The 21331-nt window shown below is 41.7% G+C and overlaps 1 protein-coding gene across 2 annotated transcripts in view; it reads right to left on the reverse strand.

Moving 5' to 3' along the window:
• The window catches only part of plekhg4 (pleckstrin homology domain containing, family G (with RhoGef domain) member 4), an 85609-nt gene that overhangs the window by 33672 nt on the left and 30606 nt on the right, over window positions 1-21331 (reverse strand). For both annotated transcript variants that reach the window (XM_072671015.1, XM_072671014.1), the window contains exons 4-13: window positions 19932-20135; window positions 19463-19586; window positions 18408-18501; window positions 14532-14618; window positions 13756-13872; window positions 13549-13647; window positions 10926-11074; window positions 4230-4368; window positions 2436-2558; window positions 1815-2006 (exon numbers count right to left, since the gene is read on the reverse strand). In XM_072671015.1, the coding sequence (XP_072527116.1) occupies window positions 1815-2006; window positions 2436-2558; window positions 4230-4368; window positions 10926-11074; window positions 13549-13647; window positions 13756-13872; window positions 14532-14618; window positions 18408-18501; window positions 19463-19586; window positions 19932-20135 (1328 nt within the window). The remainder of the gene's footprint in view (window positions 1-1814; window positions 2007-2435; window positions 2559-4229; window positions 4369-10925; window positions 11075-13548; window positions 13648-13755; window positions 13873-14531; window positions 14619-18407; window positions 18502-19462; window positions 19587-19931; window positions 20136-21331) is intronic.

The following is a 21331-nucleotide window of genomic DNA, read 5'->3' on the forward strand; positions in this document are numbered from 1 at the left end:
TGAAGATCTAAATGCATTCGGAGTGTTATTGAGGCCAGGATGTTGAATGGCCACCACCCCACCTCATCCACAACTCATCAGAAAGTTACTAGATGAAGTACTCATTATTCCAGAGAACACAGTTCCACTGCTCCACAGCTCAATGCTTAGGGGCTTTATACCCTTCCATCTCACACCTGGCATTGGGCATGGTGCCTATAGGTTCATGTTTACCTGCTCCAGAGATTTTGTTAAACTGCATTATTCCTGCTGCTTGTCACAAATAAAATGGTAGTCGTTAACCATAACTCACTAGTCCACGTTTTGTTTATATAGCCAGTGGTTCCATACATTATCCCATGACCTCATTTCAGCTCGTTTTAATCAGGTCATGTCCACCACATACAGTCTGCACTGGTGTTAGCACAGGATTTAAGTGGGTATATTTTAGAGGAAGAATCGTCTCTGCCCAGCATCAAGAAAGAGCACATGACAAAATACAGCACCTAGTAGTTAGACATTTACTGGCTTCAATAAACGGCTCATTACTGGAGGTTAAACACAAAAACAGTGTTTTGTGCTTTTGTCTGCACACAAAGAAAAAAGGTCAAATGATTACTGCTTTCTTGCTTCTGAAATCTTTTTGAGGATTTGACTCCTCGTCTTGCATTATCACTGCATTTCCCGTCTCAAAGATCCTCAATTACAGTTATTCCATCTATCCTGATTTATACTCTTCTCAAAACAACACTCAGGCCTGGATTTGTATTGGTAGTGGCCACATGAAATGTAAAGTGGCGGTCCTTCATGTGCTTCTTTCTATACCAGTACTGACAACGGAAGGACAATCACTTCACTGAGAAGGGCTTTCTCATTCGAGACCGTTCATTGTTACAGAATCCATGTGAAGTCACCAAAGCACTGAAGACAGACAGAGCTCAGTAAGATGCAGCTTCTGCCTTGGACTATCCATCCATTCAGAGGAATGGGAAGCGAGAGAGAGAGTGGGAGAGAGAGAAAGGGAGAGAGAGTTTGAACCTACAAGCACCAATAGACACCATTGTTTTCAAGCAGGAAAGACTGAAAACTGCTTTCTGTAAAATCGCGGCACCTTGCAGACAGAAGGACCTTTGGTCAAGCTTGAGAGCTCCAGGGAAAGACAAAACACGTGTCTTAAATATAACATGAGGTTAAACTTTAACAGACCTAGCTGTAGATTTATTGACCACAAACTCAAACAGCAGAAGTCTAAATCCCATTTCGTTCAATTCTGATAATCATCAGTCATTATCACTCACATGTCGCAATGCTGAACAGCAATTCAAACCCTAGAAAAAAACAAAATACTTATTTAAAAGTATTCATATCAACAATATCGATCTTACTGACTTCAATAGTCATCCTCATCATTTTATCAAACAGACCCGGCCTAAAGGTGCTCTGTGCTGGAACCTGGATCTCACTGAGGAAACCAGCACCTGAGCCTTGGGACAGAGCTGCAAGCCATCAAAGGCCCAGACAAAGATGATTTGATGTCAAACTGAGCATGTCAACTCTAAACACACATCCCTTAATTCCTTGCCTGTCCTATTTCCACTAGCCTTCATAAACCTCAGAGCTCAGCTCAGAGACAACTTCAGATTTACACATGTTTACATTCTGGGACTCTCCATGCAAGGACTCAATTTGCGGACATCTGTAATGCTTGAGTTTAGTCTAGAGAAGTGCTTTGGTCTGCAAAGGCAGTTAATTGCACTGAAATCTAAAGCCTTTCAAAGCAGCTTCCACAAGAACAGCCAAGGACAGCAAGACTTGAACAAAGACTTGTGTCTCACCTTGTCGAAGAACTCATAAAGGCGGACGGTCTTGTCAATTTTCTCCTTGGTGTCCTCCACCCTCTGAGAGAAGTCATGCAGGTGGACCCAGAAAGAACGAACTTTGACCTCGTACACCTGCAGCTCTGCTGAGGAAACGTCTTCCCACCGCTCTAGCCTCTTTAACAGTGCCTCCCCGCTCTTACAATGTTCCTACAGAAGACACACACACACACACACACACACACACATAGCGCTCATGAGTAACTGTGCATAATTCAATAACGTCGGTAATAAAAAAAACAGTTGGCAATGGATGTCATAACTGGCTTGATGCCTCATGCCTTTCATTTACATTATGTGACTGAAAGAGTCATGAATTATGTAAACACTTGTTTATACAGGGTAGTTTTCCCAATAGAATGATATGGTCCTCACTGCAGCAGCTGATAATCATGACTGTTAATAGTGCCTAGCAGACTCCAGATGGTGCGCTGCTACAACAAATCTAAGGATTGTGACTGGAACAGATCTTCAAAAGCTGATACCCGATCCATTAAAAATGCCTGGATTGGACCTGATCTGATCCAAGGGACAGGATCAGGTCCAATCCAAGGGACAGCAACAGTGGTGCAGACATACATAAGCAGCAGTGTAGAAGTCTCTGAAGAGGGTCTGTTTGGTGCGTAGCTGCTCCAGAGAGTCTTCCAGCTCCCCCAGTGTCTGTAGCCGGCTCTCGCCAACCTCATCTATCCACTGACTCACCTAAGAGAGGGTGAGCACACACATACACACACTCTAGTAGTTCCAATTTCCTTGAGAAGCTCCAAAACAAAGACACACTGAAACCTCACCCAATGTTACCTACTTTTCCCATGCTTCTGTCCATATACTATATGGACAAAGGTATTGGGACACCTGCTCAATCATTATCCCTTCTGAATATAAGGATCCTGAAAAGAGTTTATCCTGATGCTGTTGGAGTAACTGTTGCTACTGTCCATAGAAGGCTTTCTATTAGATTTTGGAGCATTGCTGTGAGGATTTGATTGCATTCAGTGGCAAGAGCATTAGTGAGGTCAGGACGTTGGATGATCACCACCCCACCTCATCCCCAACTTAACTCAAAAATACTGAATGAACCACCACAATCATTCCAGAGAACACAGTTCCAGTGCTCCAGAACTCAATACCGGGGGTTTCGATACCCCTCTAGCCCATGCCTGGCATTAGACACGGTGCCAATGGATTCATTATTATCTGACCAGAGAGTCCTATTCTATTCGCAACACTTCTCTACAGGCACTAGACAAGCTGTGTATGTGCATTTGCACATCTGTTGAATGCATTCATTAAAAGGGGTGTCCACATATATTTGGACATACAGTGTATCATCACATTTATTTCAGCAGGACACCCTCCTCACAGTTCAGGGCAAAAGAAATTTAAGTCAGAATCTCAGAACTACGTAAAATGCAAGCCTTGTTATTATGCAAAGGCACTAACTCCCCCATAAAGATTGTTTGGATGATGTGTCGGTGAGTTGGTTACACAGCAAATATAATATTCGAACTGAAAATAACAGTTTATAATAGTGGTGCAATGTCCAAAAAGAAATATTGGTTGTATAAAATGTATAAAACTGTATAATGGTCACACATTCAACCAGCTCCAAGTTACTATACAATTACCATACACTGATGTTCTTAACAGGCCATCCATAACCTTTTATGCATGGATTTGTTCAGTGATTTTTATGATACATGCATTTGTTACCCATGCATGTACCCATGATGCCCATGATATCCTCATATCATGACAGTAATAACATATGAATATACTGCTGACCCCTAGTGGCCAGTATTGAGTCTCCCTGGCTAGCCCTGACCCTACTTTTTAATGAAACCTCACCAACAACTCCAAAAAAAATACAGCGCATGTCCAAATGTTTTTGGACAATCCTTCTATTAAAAACATTCAGCTACTTAAAGTTGCACAAAAATGCAGAAGCATATCTTGACTAATCCCTGTAGAGAAGTTTTGAAAATAGAATAGGACTGGAGCAGGTAAACATGAACCTATTGGCACCATGCCTAATGCCAGGTGTGGGCTAGATCATTAAGCTGTGGAGCAGTGGAGCTGTATTCTCTGGAATGATGGATGATCACCTTCCCAAATGTACTGGATGGAGTATCAACATCCAGACCTCACATTCTGTCCTAGCACTCTCGTCACTGAATGCAATCAAATTCTCACAGCAATGCTCCAAAACCTTCCCTGGACACTAAAGACAGCATAAACATGTTTAATACTCTTGATTCCGTAAAAAATACTGAATCAGCAGGTGTCCCTATACTTTTGTCCATATAGTTTACACCACATAAATCAACATAATAAATAAGCTGCCAAATCAGAGCCATGAGAAGCAGCTCTCACCTCCTTGAAGCCCTCCTCCAGGCTATTAAATTCCATGACGAACTCCAGCTCCTGCGTGCACTTGTTGGAAAGCATCACTAGCCTGTGGACTAGCTCGTCCACCTGATTATACAGACTGCCCACACCCTCGATGGCATCTCTGCAATGCAACAAAACACACAAACACAGATCACGACATGAGAAGAACCAGCATCATGACTTGACGAGATCTGCAGATTTAAGGCCAGAGCAATTCAAAACATACAGAGCAATTCATCATAATTCCCTTACTGTTCAAGGCTGCTGATTGGGTCAAACCAGTCAGAAAAGATGAAGAAGTTTGAGACCGGAGCTCCTTCATCAGAGACTAGATCTCATTGAAGTTTGCCAAGATTACAGTTTCACTAGCCAAGTGGGTTTCAGTAAGGGCCCTGATTGGATGTGGGTTGAAAGGCATTCTTCTGATTGGGTGTGGTGTGTTTCTTTTTGACTGATTGACAGAGCATTCCAGCAGTGAAAGACAGTACAGGCTGGTGTCTCTGATGAGGCCATCTATGCTAGCCCTCCCTCACAGCCAGCTGTGCCAGACCTATCACCTTAGACGCACACTGTGCAAGCTTGTGTGTGTCTTTGCCCTTTTCTCAGCAGAGAAACATTAGTGCAGAGCTGTGATGCAGTGACTGGGCACATTGTGTGTGTGGTGGCAGAGGTTGATGACTAAAGGATGACTTCATCTCTGCTGCAGCTCAGTAACACAACGCCGGATTGTGCTCCGATTCCACTTCCACACAACGTTTACCTCTAGATCACAGCCTTGAAGTATTCCTTGAAAGTACTATAATGTGACTGAAGAGACCTTTCGAGACCTTTTAGACCTATATCCTGTTCCGTGCAGATCAATCAAATGTTTCCTTTAATTCAACTATTACTACAGAGAAGGAGGAGGAAGAGGATAAAGTAGAAAAGGAAGAAGAAAGGAGGATGAGGAAGAAGAGAACAAGAACAGGAAGAAGAAGAGGAGTAATAAAACAAGAAGAAGAAGAAGAATGAGAATGACGAGAAGGTGAAGAAGAAGAAGTGGATGAAAAGGAGTAGAGGACGGTGTAGAAAAGGAAGAACAAGTGGAGGAAGAGAAGGACGAGGAGAATGACAAGAAGAAGAAGGTGAAGAAGACAAGGAAGAGAAGGAGGAGAAGGGGGACTGAGGGGGTGAAGTAAAGGAAGGAGAAGGAGAAAAGGAAGGTGAGAACACTCAAACGCTTGTTCATTATGTTGGGGTCAGCAAAATCAATAATCCTTTAAAAAACGCTTTGAGGTAAACAAGCAGACACCACAAATGTGTATGTGTGTATTTGAGTCAGATATTGGCCATTTTTGCTTCCATACAATGATTCAGAGAAAGATTCCACATATGCTCAGAAGAGCAGCAGCAGCAGCAGCCCTGTGAGCAGGTGTTACATCTGACTTTACACCGTCACAATCTTCTGTCCTGGTCAGATGCTGGTGTTCAGCAGAGCGAGGCAGGAAATCAGCCAGAGTTTATCTGACTTTAACCTTCACCCTTCACCCTAGTTAACCTACCTTAGTTCTAAAGCACACACGCACACACACACACACACATACACACACAGCTAAAGCCAACATGCACTAATTTTCTCAACAGGCCTCAGATATCAAAGGCATTCCAGAGAAAGACAAAAAAAGAAAGAAGAGAGGGAGAGGATCTGCATGGTTGGCTGAATCGAGTGATAAGAGTGGAGGAGATGCTCCCTCACTCACTCACTCACTCACTCCCTCTCTCTCTCTCTCTCTCTCTCTCTCTCACACACACACACACACACACACACACACAGCAGCACTTTACCACAACTTAGAAACTACGTTTCTGTAGCTGAAAATGACTTTCACTAGACATGAACACACACACACACACACACACACGCTGTAACTGCGTTGTTATGAACATCTGAAAGAACATTTTGGTTGAAACACTAAAGGCTAATCGATCACCTCATTATACGTTAAGGAGGTGCAATTAGTCGTATCTATTCGGATTGTGACATTTACTCAATTAAAAATGAATCTTTATTTTCATCAACATATACCTTCTTAATGAATCAGCTTAGCGATTGGTGTGCGATTTGAATTATAAGATGGGAATCCATAAGTCATTATGAAGCCGTGTTCAGCAGTCTGAACATTGTCCAGAAGAGGAGGGGGGAGCTATTAGGCAAATAAACACCATCAGGTTTTATCAACTCCCTTTTAAGCACGGAAATGAATAGCCTCACTGCCCACATGCTTACATGCGTCCTTTACGTTGGCATGGATGTTACACAATACATCCACTAGAGGACAGTTCAGAGTCTGACAACAATAAACATGGGGACGGTGGAGAAGGTTGTGATAATGTACTTACCACCAAAAAGACGAAAGAGGCAACTGGGTAGATTGATGGAAATGGTGTAAAAAAAGTTCCACTGGACGTTTCTTTTCGGAGTTTCTTCCTCGTTGTGTCAATATGGCAGTGGTTGTGTTTAACTTGAACTATCAGCTACACTGCCCCCCCGATTTCCAGTGGTACTGCTCCATTCCGTCCCTAACAGTAAGCTTTTAGAGAATGTGCACAAATACTGACCAAATGAATGTGGAGTACGGACAGAAGGCTCCTTCCGTATCCATATTTAATGCGGACCAATAAAAAAGCCTCCTAGTAAATACCCTTAGTAAATACTGCTGTATATGGATATATTGCTGGGACAACTTCATGTATGGACTTGAATTGAATAAGCTGATACCTGCATAAAAAAGAAGCTAATTTTAGCTCTACTGCTGGTCTCTCTTACAGTAAGAACCAGAACCTGATTGGCGCACTCTTTTCCATGCATAATGCTATGTATGTTTTCATATGAAGTATTTTCAAAAGTATTTATAAAATTGCCCTACAGTAATAGCCCTAATCCATGTTGGCGTAAGTAGCAGTTTGTTCATATCGTGCAGCTCTAGAACACATGGCTCCAGTAAGTTCATCTCTTTGCAAAACACACAGAAAAAAGAGAAAAGGAGAGTGCAGAGAGACAGAAGGAGAAAACATGTCAGAACTAAAAGAACGAGAAAGTCCCTTCTTAGCAATTCAACTTTCTCCGTGTCAATCAAACCTCGCTCTCATCTATCCTTCCATATCATCCATATCCTTGTTCTGCTTTCTCCAGAACAAGGGCTTATTCATCCTGCAGGCAGGCTACACACACCGCACTAAATTTCATCCATCACGGTCAAAGTGTACATCCAGGGTCCAAGAAAAGTGTTGACCTCAATGCAACCTCGAGGCCCAAAAGCTGTGACTGACACACACACACACACACACAAACAAGCTCAAACACTCCCATATAAAGTTGCCTTTCACTGAAAGGCAGACAATGGAGTGCCAGGTTTGACCACAGTCATGAAAGACTCGACATTAACCAGCACAGAGCGTGAACAGAGAGCAGAGGGGAACAAAAGGGAACACCACAAAGTGCATAAAACAACAAGAATTATGGCTCCTGGCACAAGCGCCAAAGCAGTGACCCTGACATCCTCTGGATCCCTGACCATGAGAGGATGACCCTGACTGAAACAAACACACACGCACACACACACACAGACATACATTCAGTACTACACGGACACACACACACACACGTACACACTCAGTACTAAGACAGCATCTCCCACATATATTTCGTGCACTGTGTATGTCTTCCTGTAATGACTTCTAAAGAAGACAGACGTAGAAGGACGACTGCAAGCCCAGTAGTTTTACTGTGATTACCAAACTGATTCCTCATTAATAAGACATGGTTAAAGACTTGCCTGCATTACTGTAATCAGGTTGTTGGATGAATGTGTGGGAAAGCCGTGATCTTTCTACACATCCACAGAAATTCATCTGTTGTGTGTACGAACTGATCAGGAAGCTCCCAGCCTACAGTGAAATTTGTGTGACAGCTTATTTACATGTTGCAAGCCTCAGCATTACCGCTATTCCAAATGCCAATACCACAATAATGATTTCCCAACAAAAGACTGAGCAGAAATACTACACTGTAAAAACAGGAAAGCAGAAAAGAGTGTGGCCGACAAAATTCATTAGATCTGTGACAGGGGTGTAAAGGTAGGTGTATTTATCCTGAACTACTACTGGTACTGGTACAGACGTCACGGATCAGTGTACGTAGTCATACGAAGGTATGCATCAAGCTATGGACGAGCGTCCATGCGACAGACGAAGACTGATGAGCATAATGTGTAAAGTTTGAATTTGCATTGGATTGTGGGAATTGTAGTTGATTTACAAGTATCGCTACGGTACTTTTGTTGTCTCCTCTCCGCCCCCTCCTTTTCCCTCCCTCCTTTTCTCCTGCATGTTCAGAGAACTGCTCATACCTGCAGAAACACATTGACATGCTGGCGTTTACACACTACAGGCTGTACCTACTACCTTGATGTACCACACTAGGTGCCTGTTCATAATCAATGAAATAAAACCTGGGTTTGCTTTATGCCTTTGGAAGTATTGTTGCTTTTTTCTTGTTGTACTGAACCTAACCGTCACTTTTACAAATTAGGTGTGTAACCGTATGGATATACCAGACGCAGTACGCAGGTCTTTTGTAAGACATAGGCTAAAAGCTTGCAAAGAAGTGATTCCTTTCTACCATCATACTGCTATCATTTATCATAGTAATGCAGCAGTTTTTTATTTTTGTTTGGAGGAGAAAATGCACTGTTACAATAAAAACCTGATCAAGAAGCCCTTCTGACCAAACCTCCAGACCTCAACATCACTGAATGTATTTGGAATTCCTTGTTCTAATAACTTCTAATACTGAACTTAGGAGGGGGAGGTGTGGAGAAAAAAAACTACCTCTCTGCAGATGTCTGCAATGACTGAACACACTAAATACAGAGGAACTCTTATTTAGTAGTGTATATGGGACATGTGTGTGACCCCACACCCTGCTGTTGTAAGAAAGGAAAGTGTCAAGTGTGTGAGCATGTGAGTGGGACTGTGTGCACTGCAGTTTTAGGGTGCACAGAAAGCTTGTGCTGATAAGGTAATTTCTCTTGGCTCGGCTGTAGGAAAAACACTCACCCACTCACTCACACGCCACCACAGATGTACTGCGGCTCATCAGCGCTCTGGACATGCTCACTCACTCTCTCTTTCTCCAACAGATTTTGTTCTGTCTCTCCATCTGTCTGCCCCGTTCTGAGAGCTCTGTTTTGGCAGATCACTCTGTGTTGTATTTAGGGCCCAACATAACAGTCATAAGCATTGCTCCGGTCCACTGCAGGAGAATGCCCAGGGGTAAGGTCCTGATTTTGGTTGTAATGGTCCATTTACAACAAACAAGCATGTTTGACAGAGGAAGAGCAACAACAACTAAAGAAGCATGCGTGAGAGCCTGAGAGGGATGTAAAAAAAATGTATCAGTGCATCTTGGATGAAATATCTATTGAAAAAATATATCTTTTCAATCGAACATGATGACTGAATTGAACCCGTTCACTGTGCAGTCAGATGTTTACAACCCTAGTTTCTGGTCTGCATTGCAGGGCATCATTATAAGCCCCATGCAACCATTCATTCCAACAGAGCCATTAATTGCCAAGTACTGACTCAACAGAACTGTAGTTGCATTTCCTTAACTGTAGGATGTGCTGCCATGAGGATCACACCTAATATTAAACACGTTATTATTTTCACACCCCTTAACCCACTCTCTCTCCTGGGAGGGACACGGTAACCATGCAATGTGATTTCATCCCACAATAAGGAAGCTGCATGTCAATAATATGTAAATGTTTGCCATCTGAGAGATGCCCACTTCTATTTCCTGGAGTATAGTATAGTGAATGTTAGTAAATAACAAGGACACAAAGTGTCACTACTGTGAAGAACCAACCTGAAAATGGCGCCAACAGCAACTGGAATGTAAATAGGTAAATAGTGCCCCTTTGTGGAGAATCTTCAGCATGCTAAACATGAGTGAGTGTGTGATGGCTTGTGCGATCGAGTGTGTGAGTGCAGAAGCTAAGTCATGAGGTGCTTCACATCAGTGAGTGGGCTGATTCTAAAAAAAATTGGCCTGCTAATGAGCTTGTGAATATGAATGTACATGAATGCAGAGTAATAATGCACTGACTGAGGTTAGTCCTATCTATTAAGTTGTTTGGCAGATCAGGTTCAGGAGCCCCCTAACTGGGTTTTACGTGGTTGAAATTCTTTATGAGCCTGAAAACATTTAATATTGAGGCCTGAACTCTGGGATGGTCAGAAAGACTTCATAATCAGCTTTTATTTCTAACATTTTTGTCCTGCATGCAAACAAACACTTGACACTAAATGAATGAACCCTCATTTTAAATGCCTAATTTTGTTGTCAAATATTGGGGTGACAATATGCTGCAGCTCATAAAATAAACCAATAATAAGGTTCAACATTGGAGAAAAAAAAAATCATGTCTTTATTTTTTTTTAGCTTTGGAAATAAGGATAAGGAACCAACAATCAATAATTCCTATAATTCTACAAATTCATCGGATATTGGTTTATTATGCTTATAGCTCCTCAAATTGCTACTGGCAATGAAATCTTTCTACTGTTCAGGCGTAATATAGCTATGGTGGTAGTGAGTGGGTTTGATTGTTCACACATCATATCCTTGCTCACCTGTAGTCCTCGGTCAGGCTGACGCTGGTCTCCTCTTTGCGGAGGCGGGACAGAGCAGCTCCGCCCTCCAGCTGCAGCCGCACCAGCCTGCTGTCCTCCAGCACGTTCCTCATCAGCTCCTTGTATTTACACAGCAACGCCTGCGCCTCCTGTACACACATACATACACACACACACACACACATTATTACCTACACCAGTACACTTTTCCAGGCTTACTCACAGCTATCTCTGTAACCATGCTCGTGTGAGTGGGTGTGGGCGTGTAAAGCAGAAGAAAGCATCCTTTGTATTCAATATGTGACAGTTACTCTGACCGAGGAAACCTCAGAATGAAGACAGAACAGAATGAATTCTGAATGAAGACTCTTCCACTGATGAGAAAAGCAAGGCAGAAGGAGGCAAATGGTGATGGTGAGAAATGTAGCTTAATTACTTCTGTCTGTCAGCACACGGCAATAACCACGTACTGCAATGGCTCCTTTAATTACTGTGTTAGAGTATGAGAGTATGCGGTTTAGCTGGAATGCTAAAGATGAGTGCAGAATGCTGAGGCTTTCAGGCTCGGCGCTCCCTGTGGATTGCTTCACTGTATGTGTGTGTGAGCACAGTCAGCGCTACATTATAAAGCAAGCAGAGAAACAGTAAATAAAAAAAACTAAAGAGAAAGAAACAAAGAATTAAAGGAGGCAAACAGACATTAAGAGGCAGAGTTAAAAAATTACAATCATCCCACATCTTTATTCCAGTGTTATCTAAACGAGTGAAGGACAAGGCCTTTTAAATATGAAACAAAGCAATCCATACCCTCATCAGAAGCCCTTTTCAGTCTACACACCCCACTGAATAATTGTTGTTAGTGATTTCAAAGACAGGCTGTAATACACGCCCCTCATGGTGGGGGTTTCCTCTCCTCATTTCCAACTCCCCATTCTGTCCTTCATTGACCTACACTGACAGCTAGAGGTCAACTTAGTCAATGGCTTGACACACTAACCCTGCTCTACTGCACTCTCTCTCTCTCTAAAACACAAACGCACACATACACACACACACACACACTACTGCTGGGCTATGCCTTGCCCCAGCATCCACTTCAATCCTCGTTAAAAGTAGTCTGAGCAGAATGAGCTACTCTAGTCTGCTGTAGAAACAGTAAACAAAGAGCAGCATATTATAATGCTGGCGAGGCGAGTTGGAGCAGTGGACATGCAGGTTCAGGCAGTGACACAATGCTCATAGAGATCAGAGAAGAGAAGAAGAGGAGGAGAAGAGAGCAGACGAGAGCAATGAACAGGACTTTTAACATTTAGTTGGCATGATAATGCAGATAATGCAGAAGTTCTCCTACTCTTACAGTATTAAACATAGCCTGATGCACATCAATTATGTGACTGTACTTATATTCGATCACTGTCATGCAAAAGGCATGTATGGACAAAAGTTTGGGACACCTGGTCATTTATTATTTCTTCTGTAATCAAGGGTATTAAAAGAGTTGATCCTGCTTTTGTTGGAGTAACTGTCTCTACTGTCAAGGAAAGACTTTCTACCACAGTGCTTTCTACCGATGTTTGTGGGTTTTAGCATTGCTTGGTAGATGTAATTACATTTAGCAGCAAGAGTGTTAGTGAGGTCAGGATGTTGGATGATCACCATCTCACCTTATCCCACCTCATCCCAAAAGTATTGGATGGAGCACCATTATTCCAGAGTTCCACTGCTCCACAGCTCAGCGCTGGGGGGCATTATACCCCTCTAGCCCACGCCTGGTATTAGGCATGTTGTCATGTATGGGTCAGTGCTGTTCAGTGTAGCAGTACTCAAAAGTACTCAAATAGTTTATGTTGGAGAGAAATTAAACTTTGACTGTTGTTATTTACATTGCTTGATCATTGCATGATGAACAGACCAACAGAAATGCCCCGAGATGACTTGGAATAAAATCTTTTTACATCAAATCCACTGAAAGCTATACATTTTTACCTGTACCCCTTTCTAATAAATGCGTCTAGTCCCTGTAGAGAAGTATTGTCAATAGAATAGGACTTTTTGGAGCAGATAAACATGAACCTATTTGCACCATTCTTAATACCAGGTGTGGGCTAGAGGGGTATACCCCCCCCCAGTATTGAGCCACAGTGGAATTGTGTTCTCTGCACTTTTGGAATGAGGTGAGGTGGTGATCATCCAACATCCTGACCTCACTAATGCTCTTGTCGCTGAATGCAATCAAATGCTCAACTGTATAAACAAAATCTAGTAGAAAGTCTTCCCTGGCCAGTAGAGACAAAAGCAGGGTAAATCTTTTTTAATACCCTTGATTTCAGGAGAAACAATGAATAAGCAGGTGTCCCGATACTTTTTTGTCCATATAAGGTATGTGCATGACAGTGATCATATAAAAATACAGTCACATAATTCACTATACCTTTATTATTGTAAGAGTAGCAGAACTTAAACAATGCATTACCATCATGACAACTAATTGTAATTAATTAATCCAGAAGGTATGCCTTAATCAGCACTTTATAAATCAAGTTTACTTAATTAATAACAGCAGCCCTACTTCTGAACTATACAGATGTTAACACATAAGCGAGAGTGTTGTGCACTACTGTACCTCTGCAGTAGGAGGCAGAACTGTTGACTCCAGACTGCTGATAGTGCTTTGCAGAAGGCTTACTGCGTCCTCACAGTGACTGGTCAACTGCTCCACCCTCTGAGAGAAGGAGAAAAAGAGAGAGAGAAAGAGAGAGAGAGAGAGACTAAGTAAACTCAAGTAAACAAAACATGAATTATTTGCCGATGGCAATGATCAGGATCTTACCGTCCTAAAACAGATCCAGCTGGTATGGGAGTAAGGAAAAGTGCCGTCAAACTCAGCGGGGAGCTGAGAGACATCTATGTGCTTGTGGAGAGACTTCAGTGAAGTTAGTAATTCCACCTGCCAAACACAGAAGAGAAACTTTAGAATGGTAAACAAATGAACCTCAGAAACAAATACAGTGCAGTGACAACAGAGCCAGTGAACAGGGGAATGGTCTCATTCAAAAAATAAATGGATGTAAATTTCCTAAATATCAGCACCGTCATAAGAAAACCCTAAATCTACTTTGACCATTTTGACATCCTGAAGTACAGGAAAGCCAGTGCTACTCTGGCAGACTAAAGAGCCAATTCAAACACAGCGCTTTACAAGGGTTTTCCACAGCTGAATAATGAGATCTCTCTGCTGTCATTGTTGCAAGTATTTAAGGTTTTGTAAAGAAGGTTTCAGCTTGCTGGGTCCTTGGCAGTCTGCTCTCTGTCCATCAGCAAAGACACTTGTATTTCAAATAGTGCTCCAATCGGGTAAAGCGAGGGGGGGGGGGGTTGTTTAAGGCCAAGGCTACAGACCAATGCAATGTATTGTTACTGCAAAACAGGCAAAGCAGCTTCCATAAGTGTGATGAGTGCAGCCTAATCAAACAATAAATAACAGGCAATTCTCTCTTAACAAACTGCTGGTAAATCTGCAGCCTTTATCTGGACATAACCATTACAAAAAAGACACAGGAGATTTGAGGATTTTGAGGATTACACATGTGTGTTTGTTTGTGTTACCTGTATTGAGGAGTGCTTTTCCAAGCGTAAGGCCAAATCCCGGTCAGCCAATAAGAGCACAGTGTGGATACAGCCAGGCATGGCCTCCTGTTGTGTACACAGAATGAGAGAAATCATTTTCAGATGGAAATGCTGCGTAGAGTTGCTTTAACTGTCCAGGTTTATGTGAATTTTATGGTTCTTGTATGGAAATGCCTTAAATGAGAAATCTCCTTGCCACCAAGGGTTCTCGAGGTGATGCCATAGAGTAATCACTTTTGATTTCATGAAGAACCAAAGAAGTTGTGAGTGTGAAGAACCCTTAAATAAAATAGAATCAATTTGTGGCTCCACCAAACATACACAGTATGTGCAGTAACAGCCTTCAAGACCCAGAGTGGCAAAGACAGAGATGCCTCTGTCTTTATTACAGATCAGTGGAGCATCATCAACACGATCTTGAAGCTAATGTTGAAAAGTTACTATCTAGTGTTGCTTTACAATAGGACTTCATTGAAGACCTAAAGTTTGAGCAAGCCAGAGGCCACAGTGGCAAGGAAAAACCTTGAGAGGACCCAAGACCATCTTCCTCTGGTTGACACCGCATAGCAGAACAAATAACAGAGACAAAGATAACTGGTCGAAAATATTAAGAAAAAAACTATGGCGTCAGTTAATGAGCAGGTAAATTATGAGAATGTGAGTGAGTGCATATGATTTCCATATACCAATGTGTGATCTGTAGTAAGATGACCAATGATCAGCAAAGCTGATAGTTGATATTAACCAGCTACCGGTGTACAATTTACCAACCCAGCCCATAAGGAACATTGCAGTCGGATGTTCTAGTTTAAAACCATCACCGATGATGAGATAAAGGGGTGCAGAGACCCCCATATGGAGGTAAATCAACTAAAAGCCTGTAATAACCTGCATAACCTTGATTTATGTTTAATGAGTGTTTTTTTAAAGCATTTTATTCCTCAGAGTAAAGAAGCTTTTCCTGTTTTTCATTCTTACCTTTGTTTTTTTGTTTGTTTTGTTTTTTTCTTTGCAGCTTCTGGTTCAAGCCATAAATGCCACAGTATTTGGTCATTGTTCATTCTTTTCTGAAGTAAATTTGTGGATATTACTCATGTATATGTCAGGTTTCCCAGTTTTCCTTCCACGCAGGGAATGGCAATGGACAGAATGATAAATGTGGGGTTTGGTCAGGGCAAACAAAGAGTCTGGAGAATGGCAGGATTCAGGTGAAACACCAACACACCTATTCAAACAAGAACCCTTCTTGGAATGCTGTCAGCTAGCTCCTGCTTAAAGCAGTGACAGATAACCAGCCAACCTGCATTTTTAATCTGTGAAAAAATGTCCATTTCCTGCTGACTTCATCACTTACGGAGTCATTCTTTTCTTTCACCCTCAAGGGTTTGTTTTATCACAGTTCTGCAGAACATAGCAACCACCACCGTTAAGTCAATCTCATTCAGTGTCAACATGTGCTCACTCACCCACAATAATTCAGTGCCAACCATGCAACAAAAGTATGGCGACACACTAATACCTGACTTTTCTAACCAAGGCATGCTCAATCTGGTCAAGCCACCAAGAGGAACGTATTACTCATGGATTCTTCCTTGAACCACAGCTTTTATTTGCACAGCAAATCTTTAGTCATACATGTGAATTCGAACAGCTAAACCCTTCCAATAGGCAGAGAGCGAGTTGCACACAGCTGAATAAACCAAAGACAGAAATTGACAGATGGTAACATCCCATTTTCACACCTGTGTACATCCTAGGATTTGAATATAAAAAAGGCTGTCTTCCTCAGTCGTGAGCAATTAAAACATGACAAATTTGTACTTTCCATCTCGCATACCTCGTATGCTAAGACTCGTGAGAATCTGGCAGAAAAGTGCTACGTCTAGCTTCTCTTTAATAAATACTGACTTCTAAAAGCCTCAGGCTCAGCCAAGAATTCACACCTTATCAAACGCCACAACTGCCTGTATAAACAAGACCGAGTCAAATTGCTTGGATGAACACAGTGACACGACTGTGGCCAAACTGATTAATAGAAAAATTCCATTCTTTGTCTGGCCACGGTTCAATCTCATCAGATTGGATAGACGGGCCTTGGGGGAGTTTGCAATGTCAACTCAATGAGACTATAATAAGGTGATGGTATCTGTAACAGGCATTGTGGTGCTAAGCTGAATCCCCAGCCCCAATCGCTAGATTGCTAGAAGCGTTTGCTTGAACAGGATGTGCAAGATACCTCTCAATCATTGTGAGCACTGATCTTGAAAGAAGTAAAGGGCACCCTTAACATACACAAGCAGCTTATGTGGTTGCACTCAGGCTTGACCCTGACAAAGGAATATCCCAGCATAATACCCTCATTCAGGTGCAGCACAAACCTTTAGCACAAACCATTTCTCATGAAAAAAAAAAAAAAGATACAGTGGTCTTTTGACTTCATATGATAATCTCTTTGATGAGCAAAGAACGAAAATGATAATGCTTCACTTGGGTGACCCATAGCTGGCACTGGTTCACTGCCATTACTTGAACTACGTTCAAAACTAGTCTAGCTCAAAGCATCTGTCTTCGCAATCTTGCATGAAGTATGTTTCAGTCCAATTCGATTCATGACACTGGGTTTATAATTGAATGTTGTATTAATATTTTTCATTTGAATCAAGAAAAATATTAATCTACTAATGAGACTAGAGCTAAGAGGCAGGAGGGATGGGAGACTGGTTGGTTCTAATTGCCAGAAACATTGGTGTTCAAACTAAGTAACTGCTTTAGATATTCTCATTAACATAATGCTCCACAACAATAAACATAATAAACATATGCTCCACAACAACAACTCACAATGAATGCTTTAAAAATGTCATGGTGGTGCACTCTTCTACTGTGCAGCAACATCTTCACAAATATGACCTTTCCTGCTTTTCCTCCACCAAATTCATCATCATAAGTTTTCAAAGGGACATCTTGCATTTTGGAAACAAGTCCTCTGGACAGGTGAAGTTAAATTAGAACTTTTTGGCAGCACTGTATAAAGGTATGTTTGGAGAAAAAAAGCTGCAGAATTTTTATAAAAGGAGCATCTCTGTTAAAAAGGAGCATCCAACTGTTACTTACAGGGATAGATTGGCCATGCTTTGGGTTTGTGTTGCAATCAGTAGTACAGGGAATACTTCAGGGAAGAACAGCTTCAAATAAATACCAACTAATTCTGAAAGCAAACATTGCACCATCTGTAAAAACTCTGTAAAAACTGTGGTACAACAGGGTAACAACCCAAAAACAAACAAGATAAAGAAGCTCTGTAGCTAGCTATGCTACGAAAGCTGCTTCCCACAGCCAGCCTGGGAATCTGATGTGGACAAAAAAGTAAAACTCCTAAACGTGGTTTAAATTGCTCACAGTGACCTTGGTGCCCTCTACTTTCTCTTAGTCTCTCAACAATAAACAATACGCAGCTTCATTTGTGATTCCACTGATGGCATACTCCCTGCCCAGGCCTAAGCCAGGCTTTGTCAGATAGAGCCAGTGTTGCAGGCAGCAGCATAAACATGCAGAAATATCGAGTCATGGGCCTCTAGGCCTCTTTGCAGCTTTTTCTCGCTATCTCTGTGGTAACAATCCCATTCTCACAGCCGACAAATCATGTCAAGAAGAGGCAGTTAAAGTTAGCGGTGATGGTTTAGGGAGTGAGAGCACTCTGAGCTTATATGCTTTAAAGCAGTGCATACCTGAATGATACAAAAGGTATGTGACAGTGCATATTTATAGTGAGGGGTGTAAGAGCGAGATCAGCACTGATAAAAAACAGCTTGATGAAGCAGATTCTGGAGGATAGTTCCAAGCACGCATTCTCACCTGTAGGATGTTGAAGGCTTTGAAGAGAGCAGGGACAGGTGAGCACCTGCGGGCGTCCACTAGAACAGTTAAACCCAGCGCCCGCATTTCCTTCCTATAACACATGCACATACACAGGGTCATGAAGGTGAACTACAGGTATGTAAGATTTATGTAGCACCCATCAATCATGGAATAACCATTCTTGGTCCATGAAAACATTTTTGAAGCATTAGCATTTTTACCTTAAAAGAACAGCTTTAAAATCATGTCAATGATTGAATGCAGTACGTCACTTCGGAAAAGCAGGCAGGAAAGAACAGCGTGATGCGGTCTAATCCATATTCATGTAAAATCCTGTAATACTACTCTACTGCCGCAGTCCACATGCTTCTTTCACATGCAAGGACACTTTTGTATCTCTCAGCTTGTCCAGAAAAATGTGTCCTTTAATGGTGGCCCAAAGCACAGATTATACTTTCTAACTTTAGGGGGAGCCCTAAAGTTTTCTAGTGCCGCTTTAAAAACTAGAATTTCAAATAACATGCCTTTTAATATATAAATATAAAGTACTGGTAAATTAGCAGAGGTCCGGTGGGCAATTGCGAGTACATGAATGTGTACGTGAATGTCATGTCATTAAGTCGTTTTTTCTTTTATAGACTTTTCAGACATTAGCTTTAGCTTTGTGGAATGTTTAAATAGAAACCTTGCTTTTGTTACAAATGACCAATACACTGTAAAAATGATTTCTCAGTAAACCTAAAATGTGGTTAAACAAAGTTTAACCAGTTCCCTTTACCTCAGCAATATTTCATTATCAACTAAAACCTCAAAACACTTTTATACATTAAAAAACTGAACTTATTAGGGGAAACACAAACTGTTGTGTTTATATAGCTTTTATATAGCTTTGTTATATAGCTCCACAAAGTGTTAATATAGCTTTTTAGCATTTTTACTGCTCTATTTGTCATGAAAAGTACAAATAGTATAAAAACATTTAAAAGAAACAACAAAAAATGTTACAATTGTAAAATATCACCCAATAGAATATGAACAGTTCTTAGTAATACCTGAGAATGGTGTAGAAGTAGACCATGATCCGTACAAGCTCACCACTGTTGCAGTTTGGATTCAGCCAGGCTGTGTTTCTCATTGTCACTGTTACAAGCGCATGGCCTGACTTGTCCCGTGCGCCTGGAGACAATATAAAGGCATTACGATTTATGACCTTTATAAATGAGGCAAAATCACCTTTAGCATCCTCAGTTGTGCCCACAATGTCACACCTTTCAGCACGTGCGCCAAGCGTTTTGTGAGGTCAAGTAGTATAGGTGTAACTAGAAAGACACAAGCTGCTCATTACTCAATAATGCACTGTTGCAGCTATGCAAGAACCTAACTTCTTCAAAATGATAATTTTACAGGAGAAGAAAAAAACTTTTTAATTAATAATGGAGGTAAATGTAAAATGGACAAAAATGGAAATACAAGATTTTTTGCACAACAGTGGCAGTACATAACGACAGTACAGTCCCTTACCAGGCAGGCAGAGCACTCCTGAGCTCAGGATGTCAGGGTTGACATTATGGGCTTCTGCGAGAACAGGCTGACTTCTTACAGACATCAAAGACACAGGGAGAGGGTCCTGAAGCTTCACTGCCGATGGAGCTTCTGTGCAGATTTCACTCAGAGAAGCAGTCACTGAAATGGGACACAACGATGGACCCTCTGCCTGGATGGAGTCTGGAAGATGGAAATTGGTTGAGCAAAGTGGAAAAACACAGAGAAAGGGAGAACCACAGCCAACAGATATCATGCTCATTCCCACAGACCTACACATACACACAGAGTTACACGTACATACACACACTCAAACGATGAAAAAGCATAATCTCTTTTCCACCGCAGGACTGAATGGTTACCAAGGATGTATTATGCAGTTCTGCACCGGCATAAATGATTACAGTTGCTTTTTCCATCTGTTGTGCTGCTAAATCAGTGATGACAGCATCCCGTGTATGTAATAAAGTTGTTGTCATCACTCTCTATTCTGCTGACTGGAGAAGGATTTTGATCCGAGATGTTGGTTCAAATTCTACCCACTAGCTAGGTTTCCCCGATCACACGATCCTACCAGCTGGAAGGGTGAGGGCTACCACATCCTTTCTTCAAGACATGTGAAGTGCCACCACACTATGTGGAGCAACTATTTTGGCAGTACTTCTCTACAGGAACTAGGCAAGCTGTGTGTGTGTGTCTGTGTGCATTTGCACATCTGTGTCAACAATGGGTGCAACTTAAAGTTGCTGAATGCACTCATTAAACAGGGTGCCCACATACATACATACATGCATACATATTTGTGTGTGTATAGATAGATAGATAGATAGATAGATAGATATACACCCACATATATACACACACACACACACACACACATATGTGTGTATGTATGTTATTGAGTATGTATATATGTGTGTGTGTGTGTGTGTGTGTGTGTGTGTGTGTGTGTGTGTGTGTGTGTATTACACAACCATGACACATTATGATCCCTGAAGAGTCCAATCAAAAAGCCAATGGTCAGTACCAGGTACACTTTCCTCCACCTTCCTCCTTTTCTTATGAACAGGCAAGCTTTAATCACATGACCAGTGGCCTGAGCTCAGCCTATTGATGGCTAAGCGATTTAACTTAACTGAAGTGATTGAACTTCTTTTGGTTCCAAATCTCAGAAGGTCATTAACACACTCCAAACTCAGGGTCAAGAAGTTACTGAAGCTCTAAACTCGTTAGTATTTCCTCACTGCAACTGGACAAAGCTCGAGATTCCATGGTCAAATTCCCCAACCAACAAACACCTTAACATGGTTAAGTTACTACGCTTGCGTTTTCTGAGTCTGCTCCAGTGCTTGGCCTGGGCTCCACGAACTCCTCACACA

The sequence above is a fragment of the Salminus brasiliensis genome, chromosome 25, assembly GCF_030463535.1.
Source record: "Salminus brasiliensis chromosome 25, fSalBra1.hap2, whole genome shotgun sequence".
NCBI classification, from domain to species: domain Eukaryota; kingdom Metazoa; phylum Chordata; class Actinopteri; order Characiformes; family Bryconidae; genus Salminus; species Salminus brasiliensis.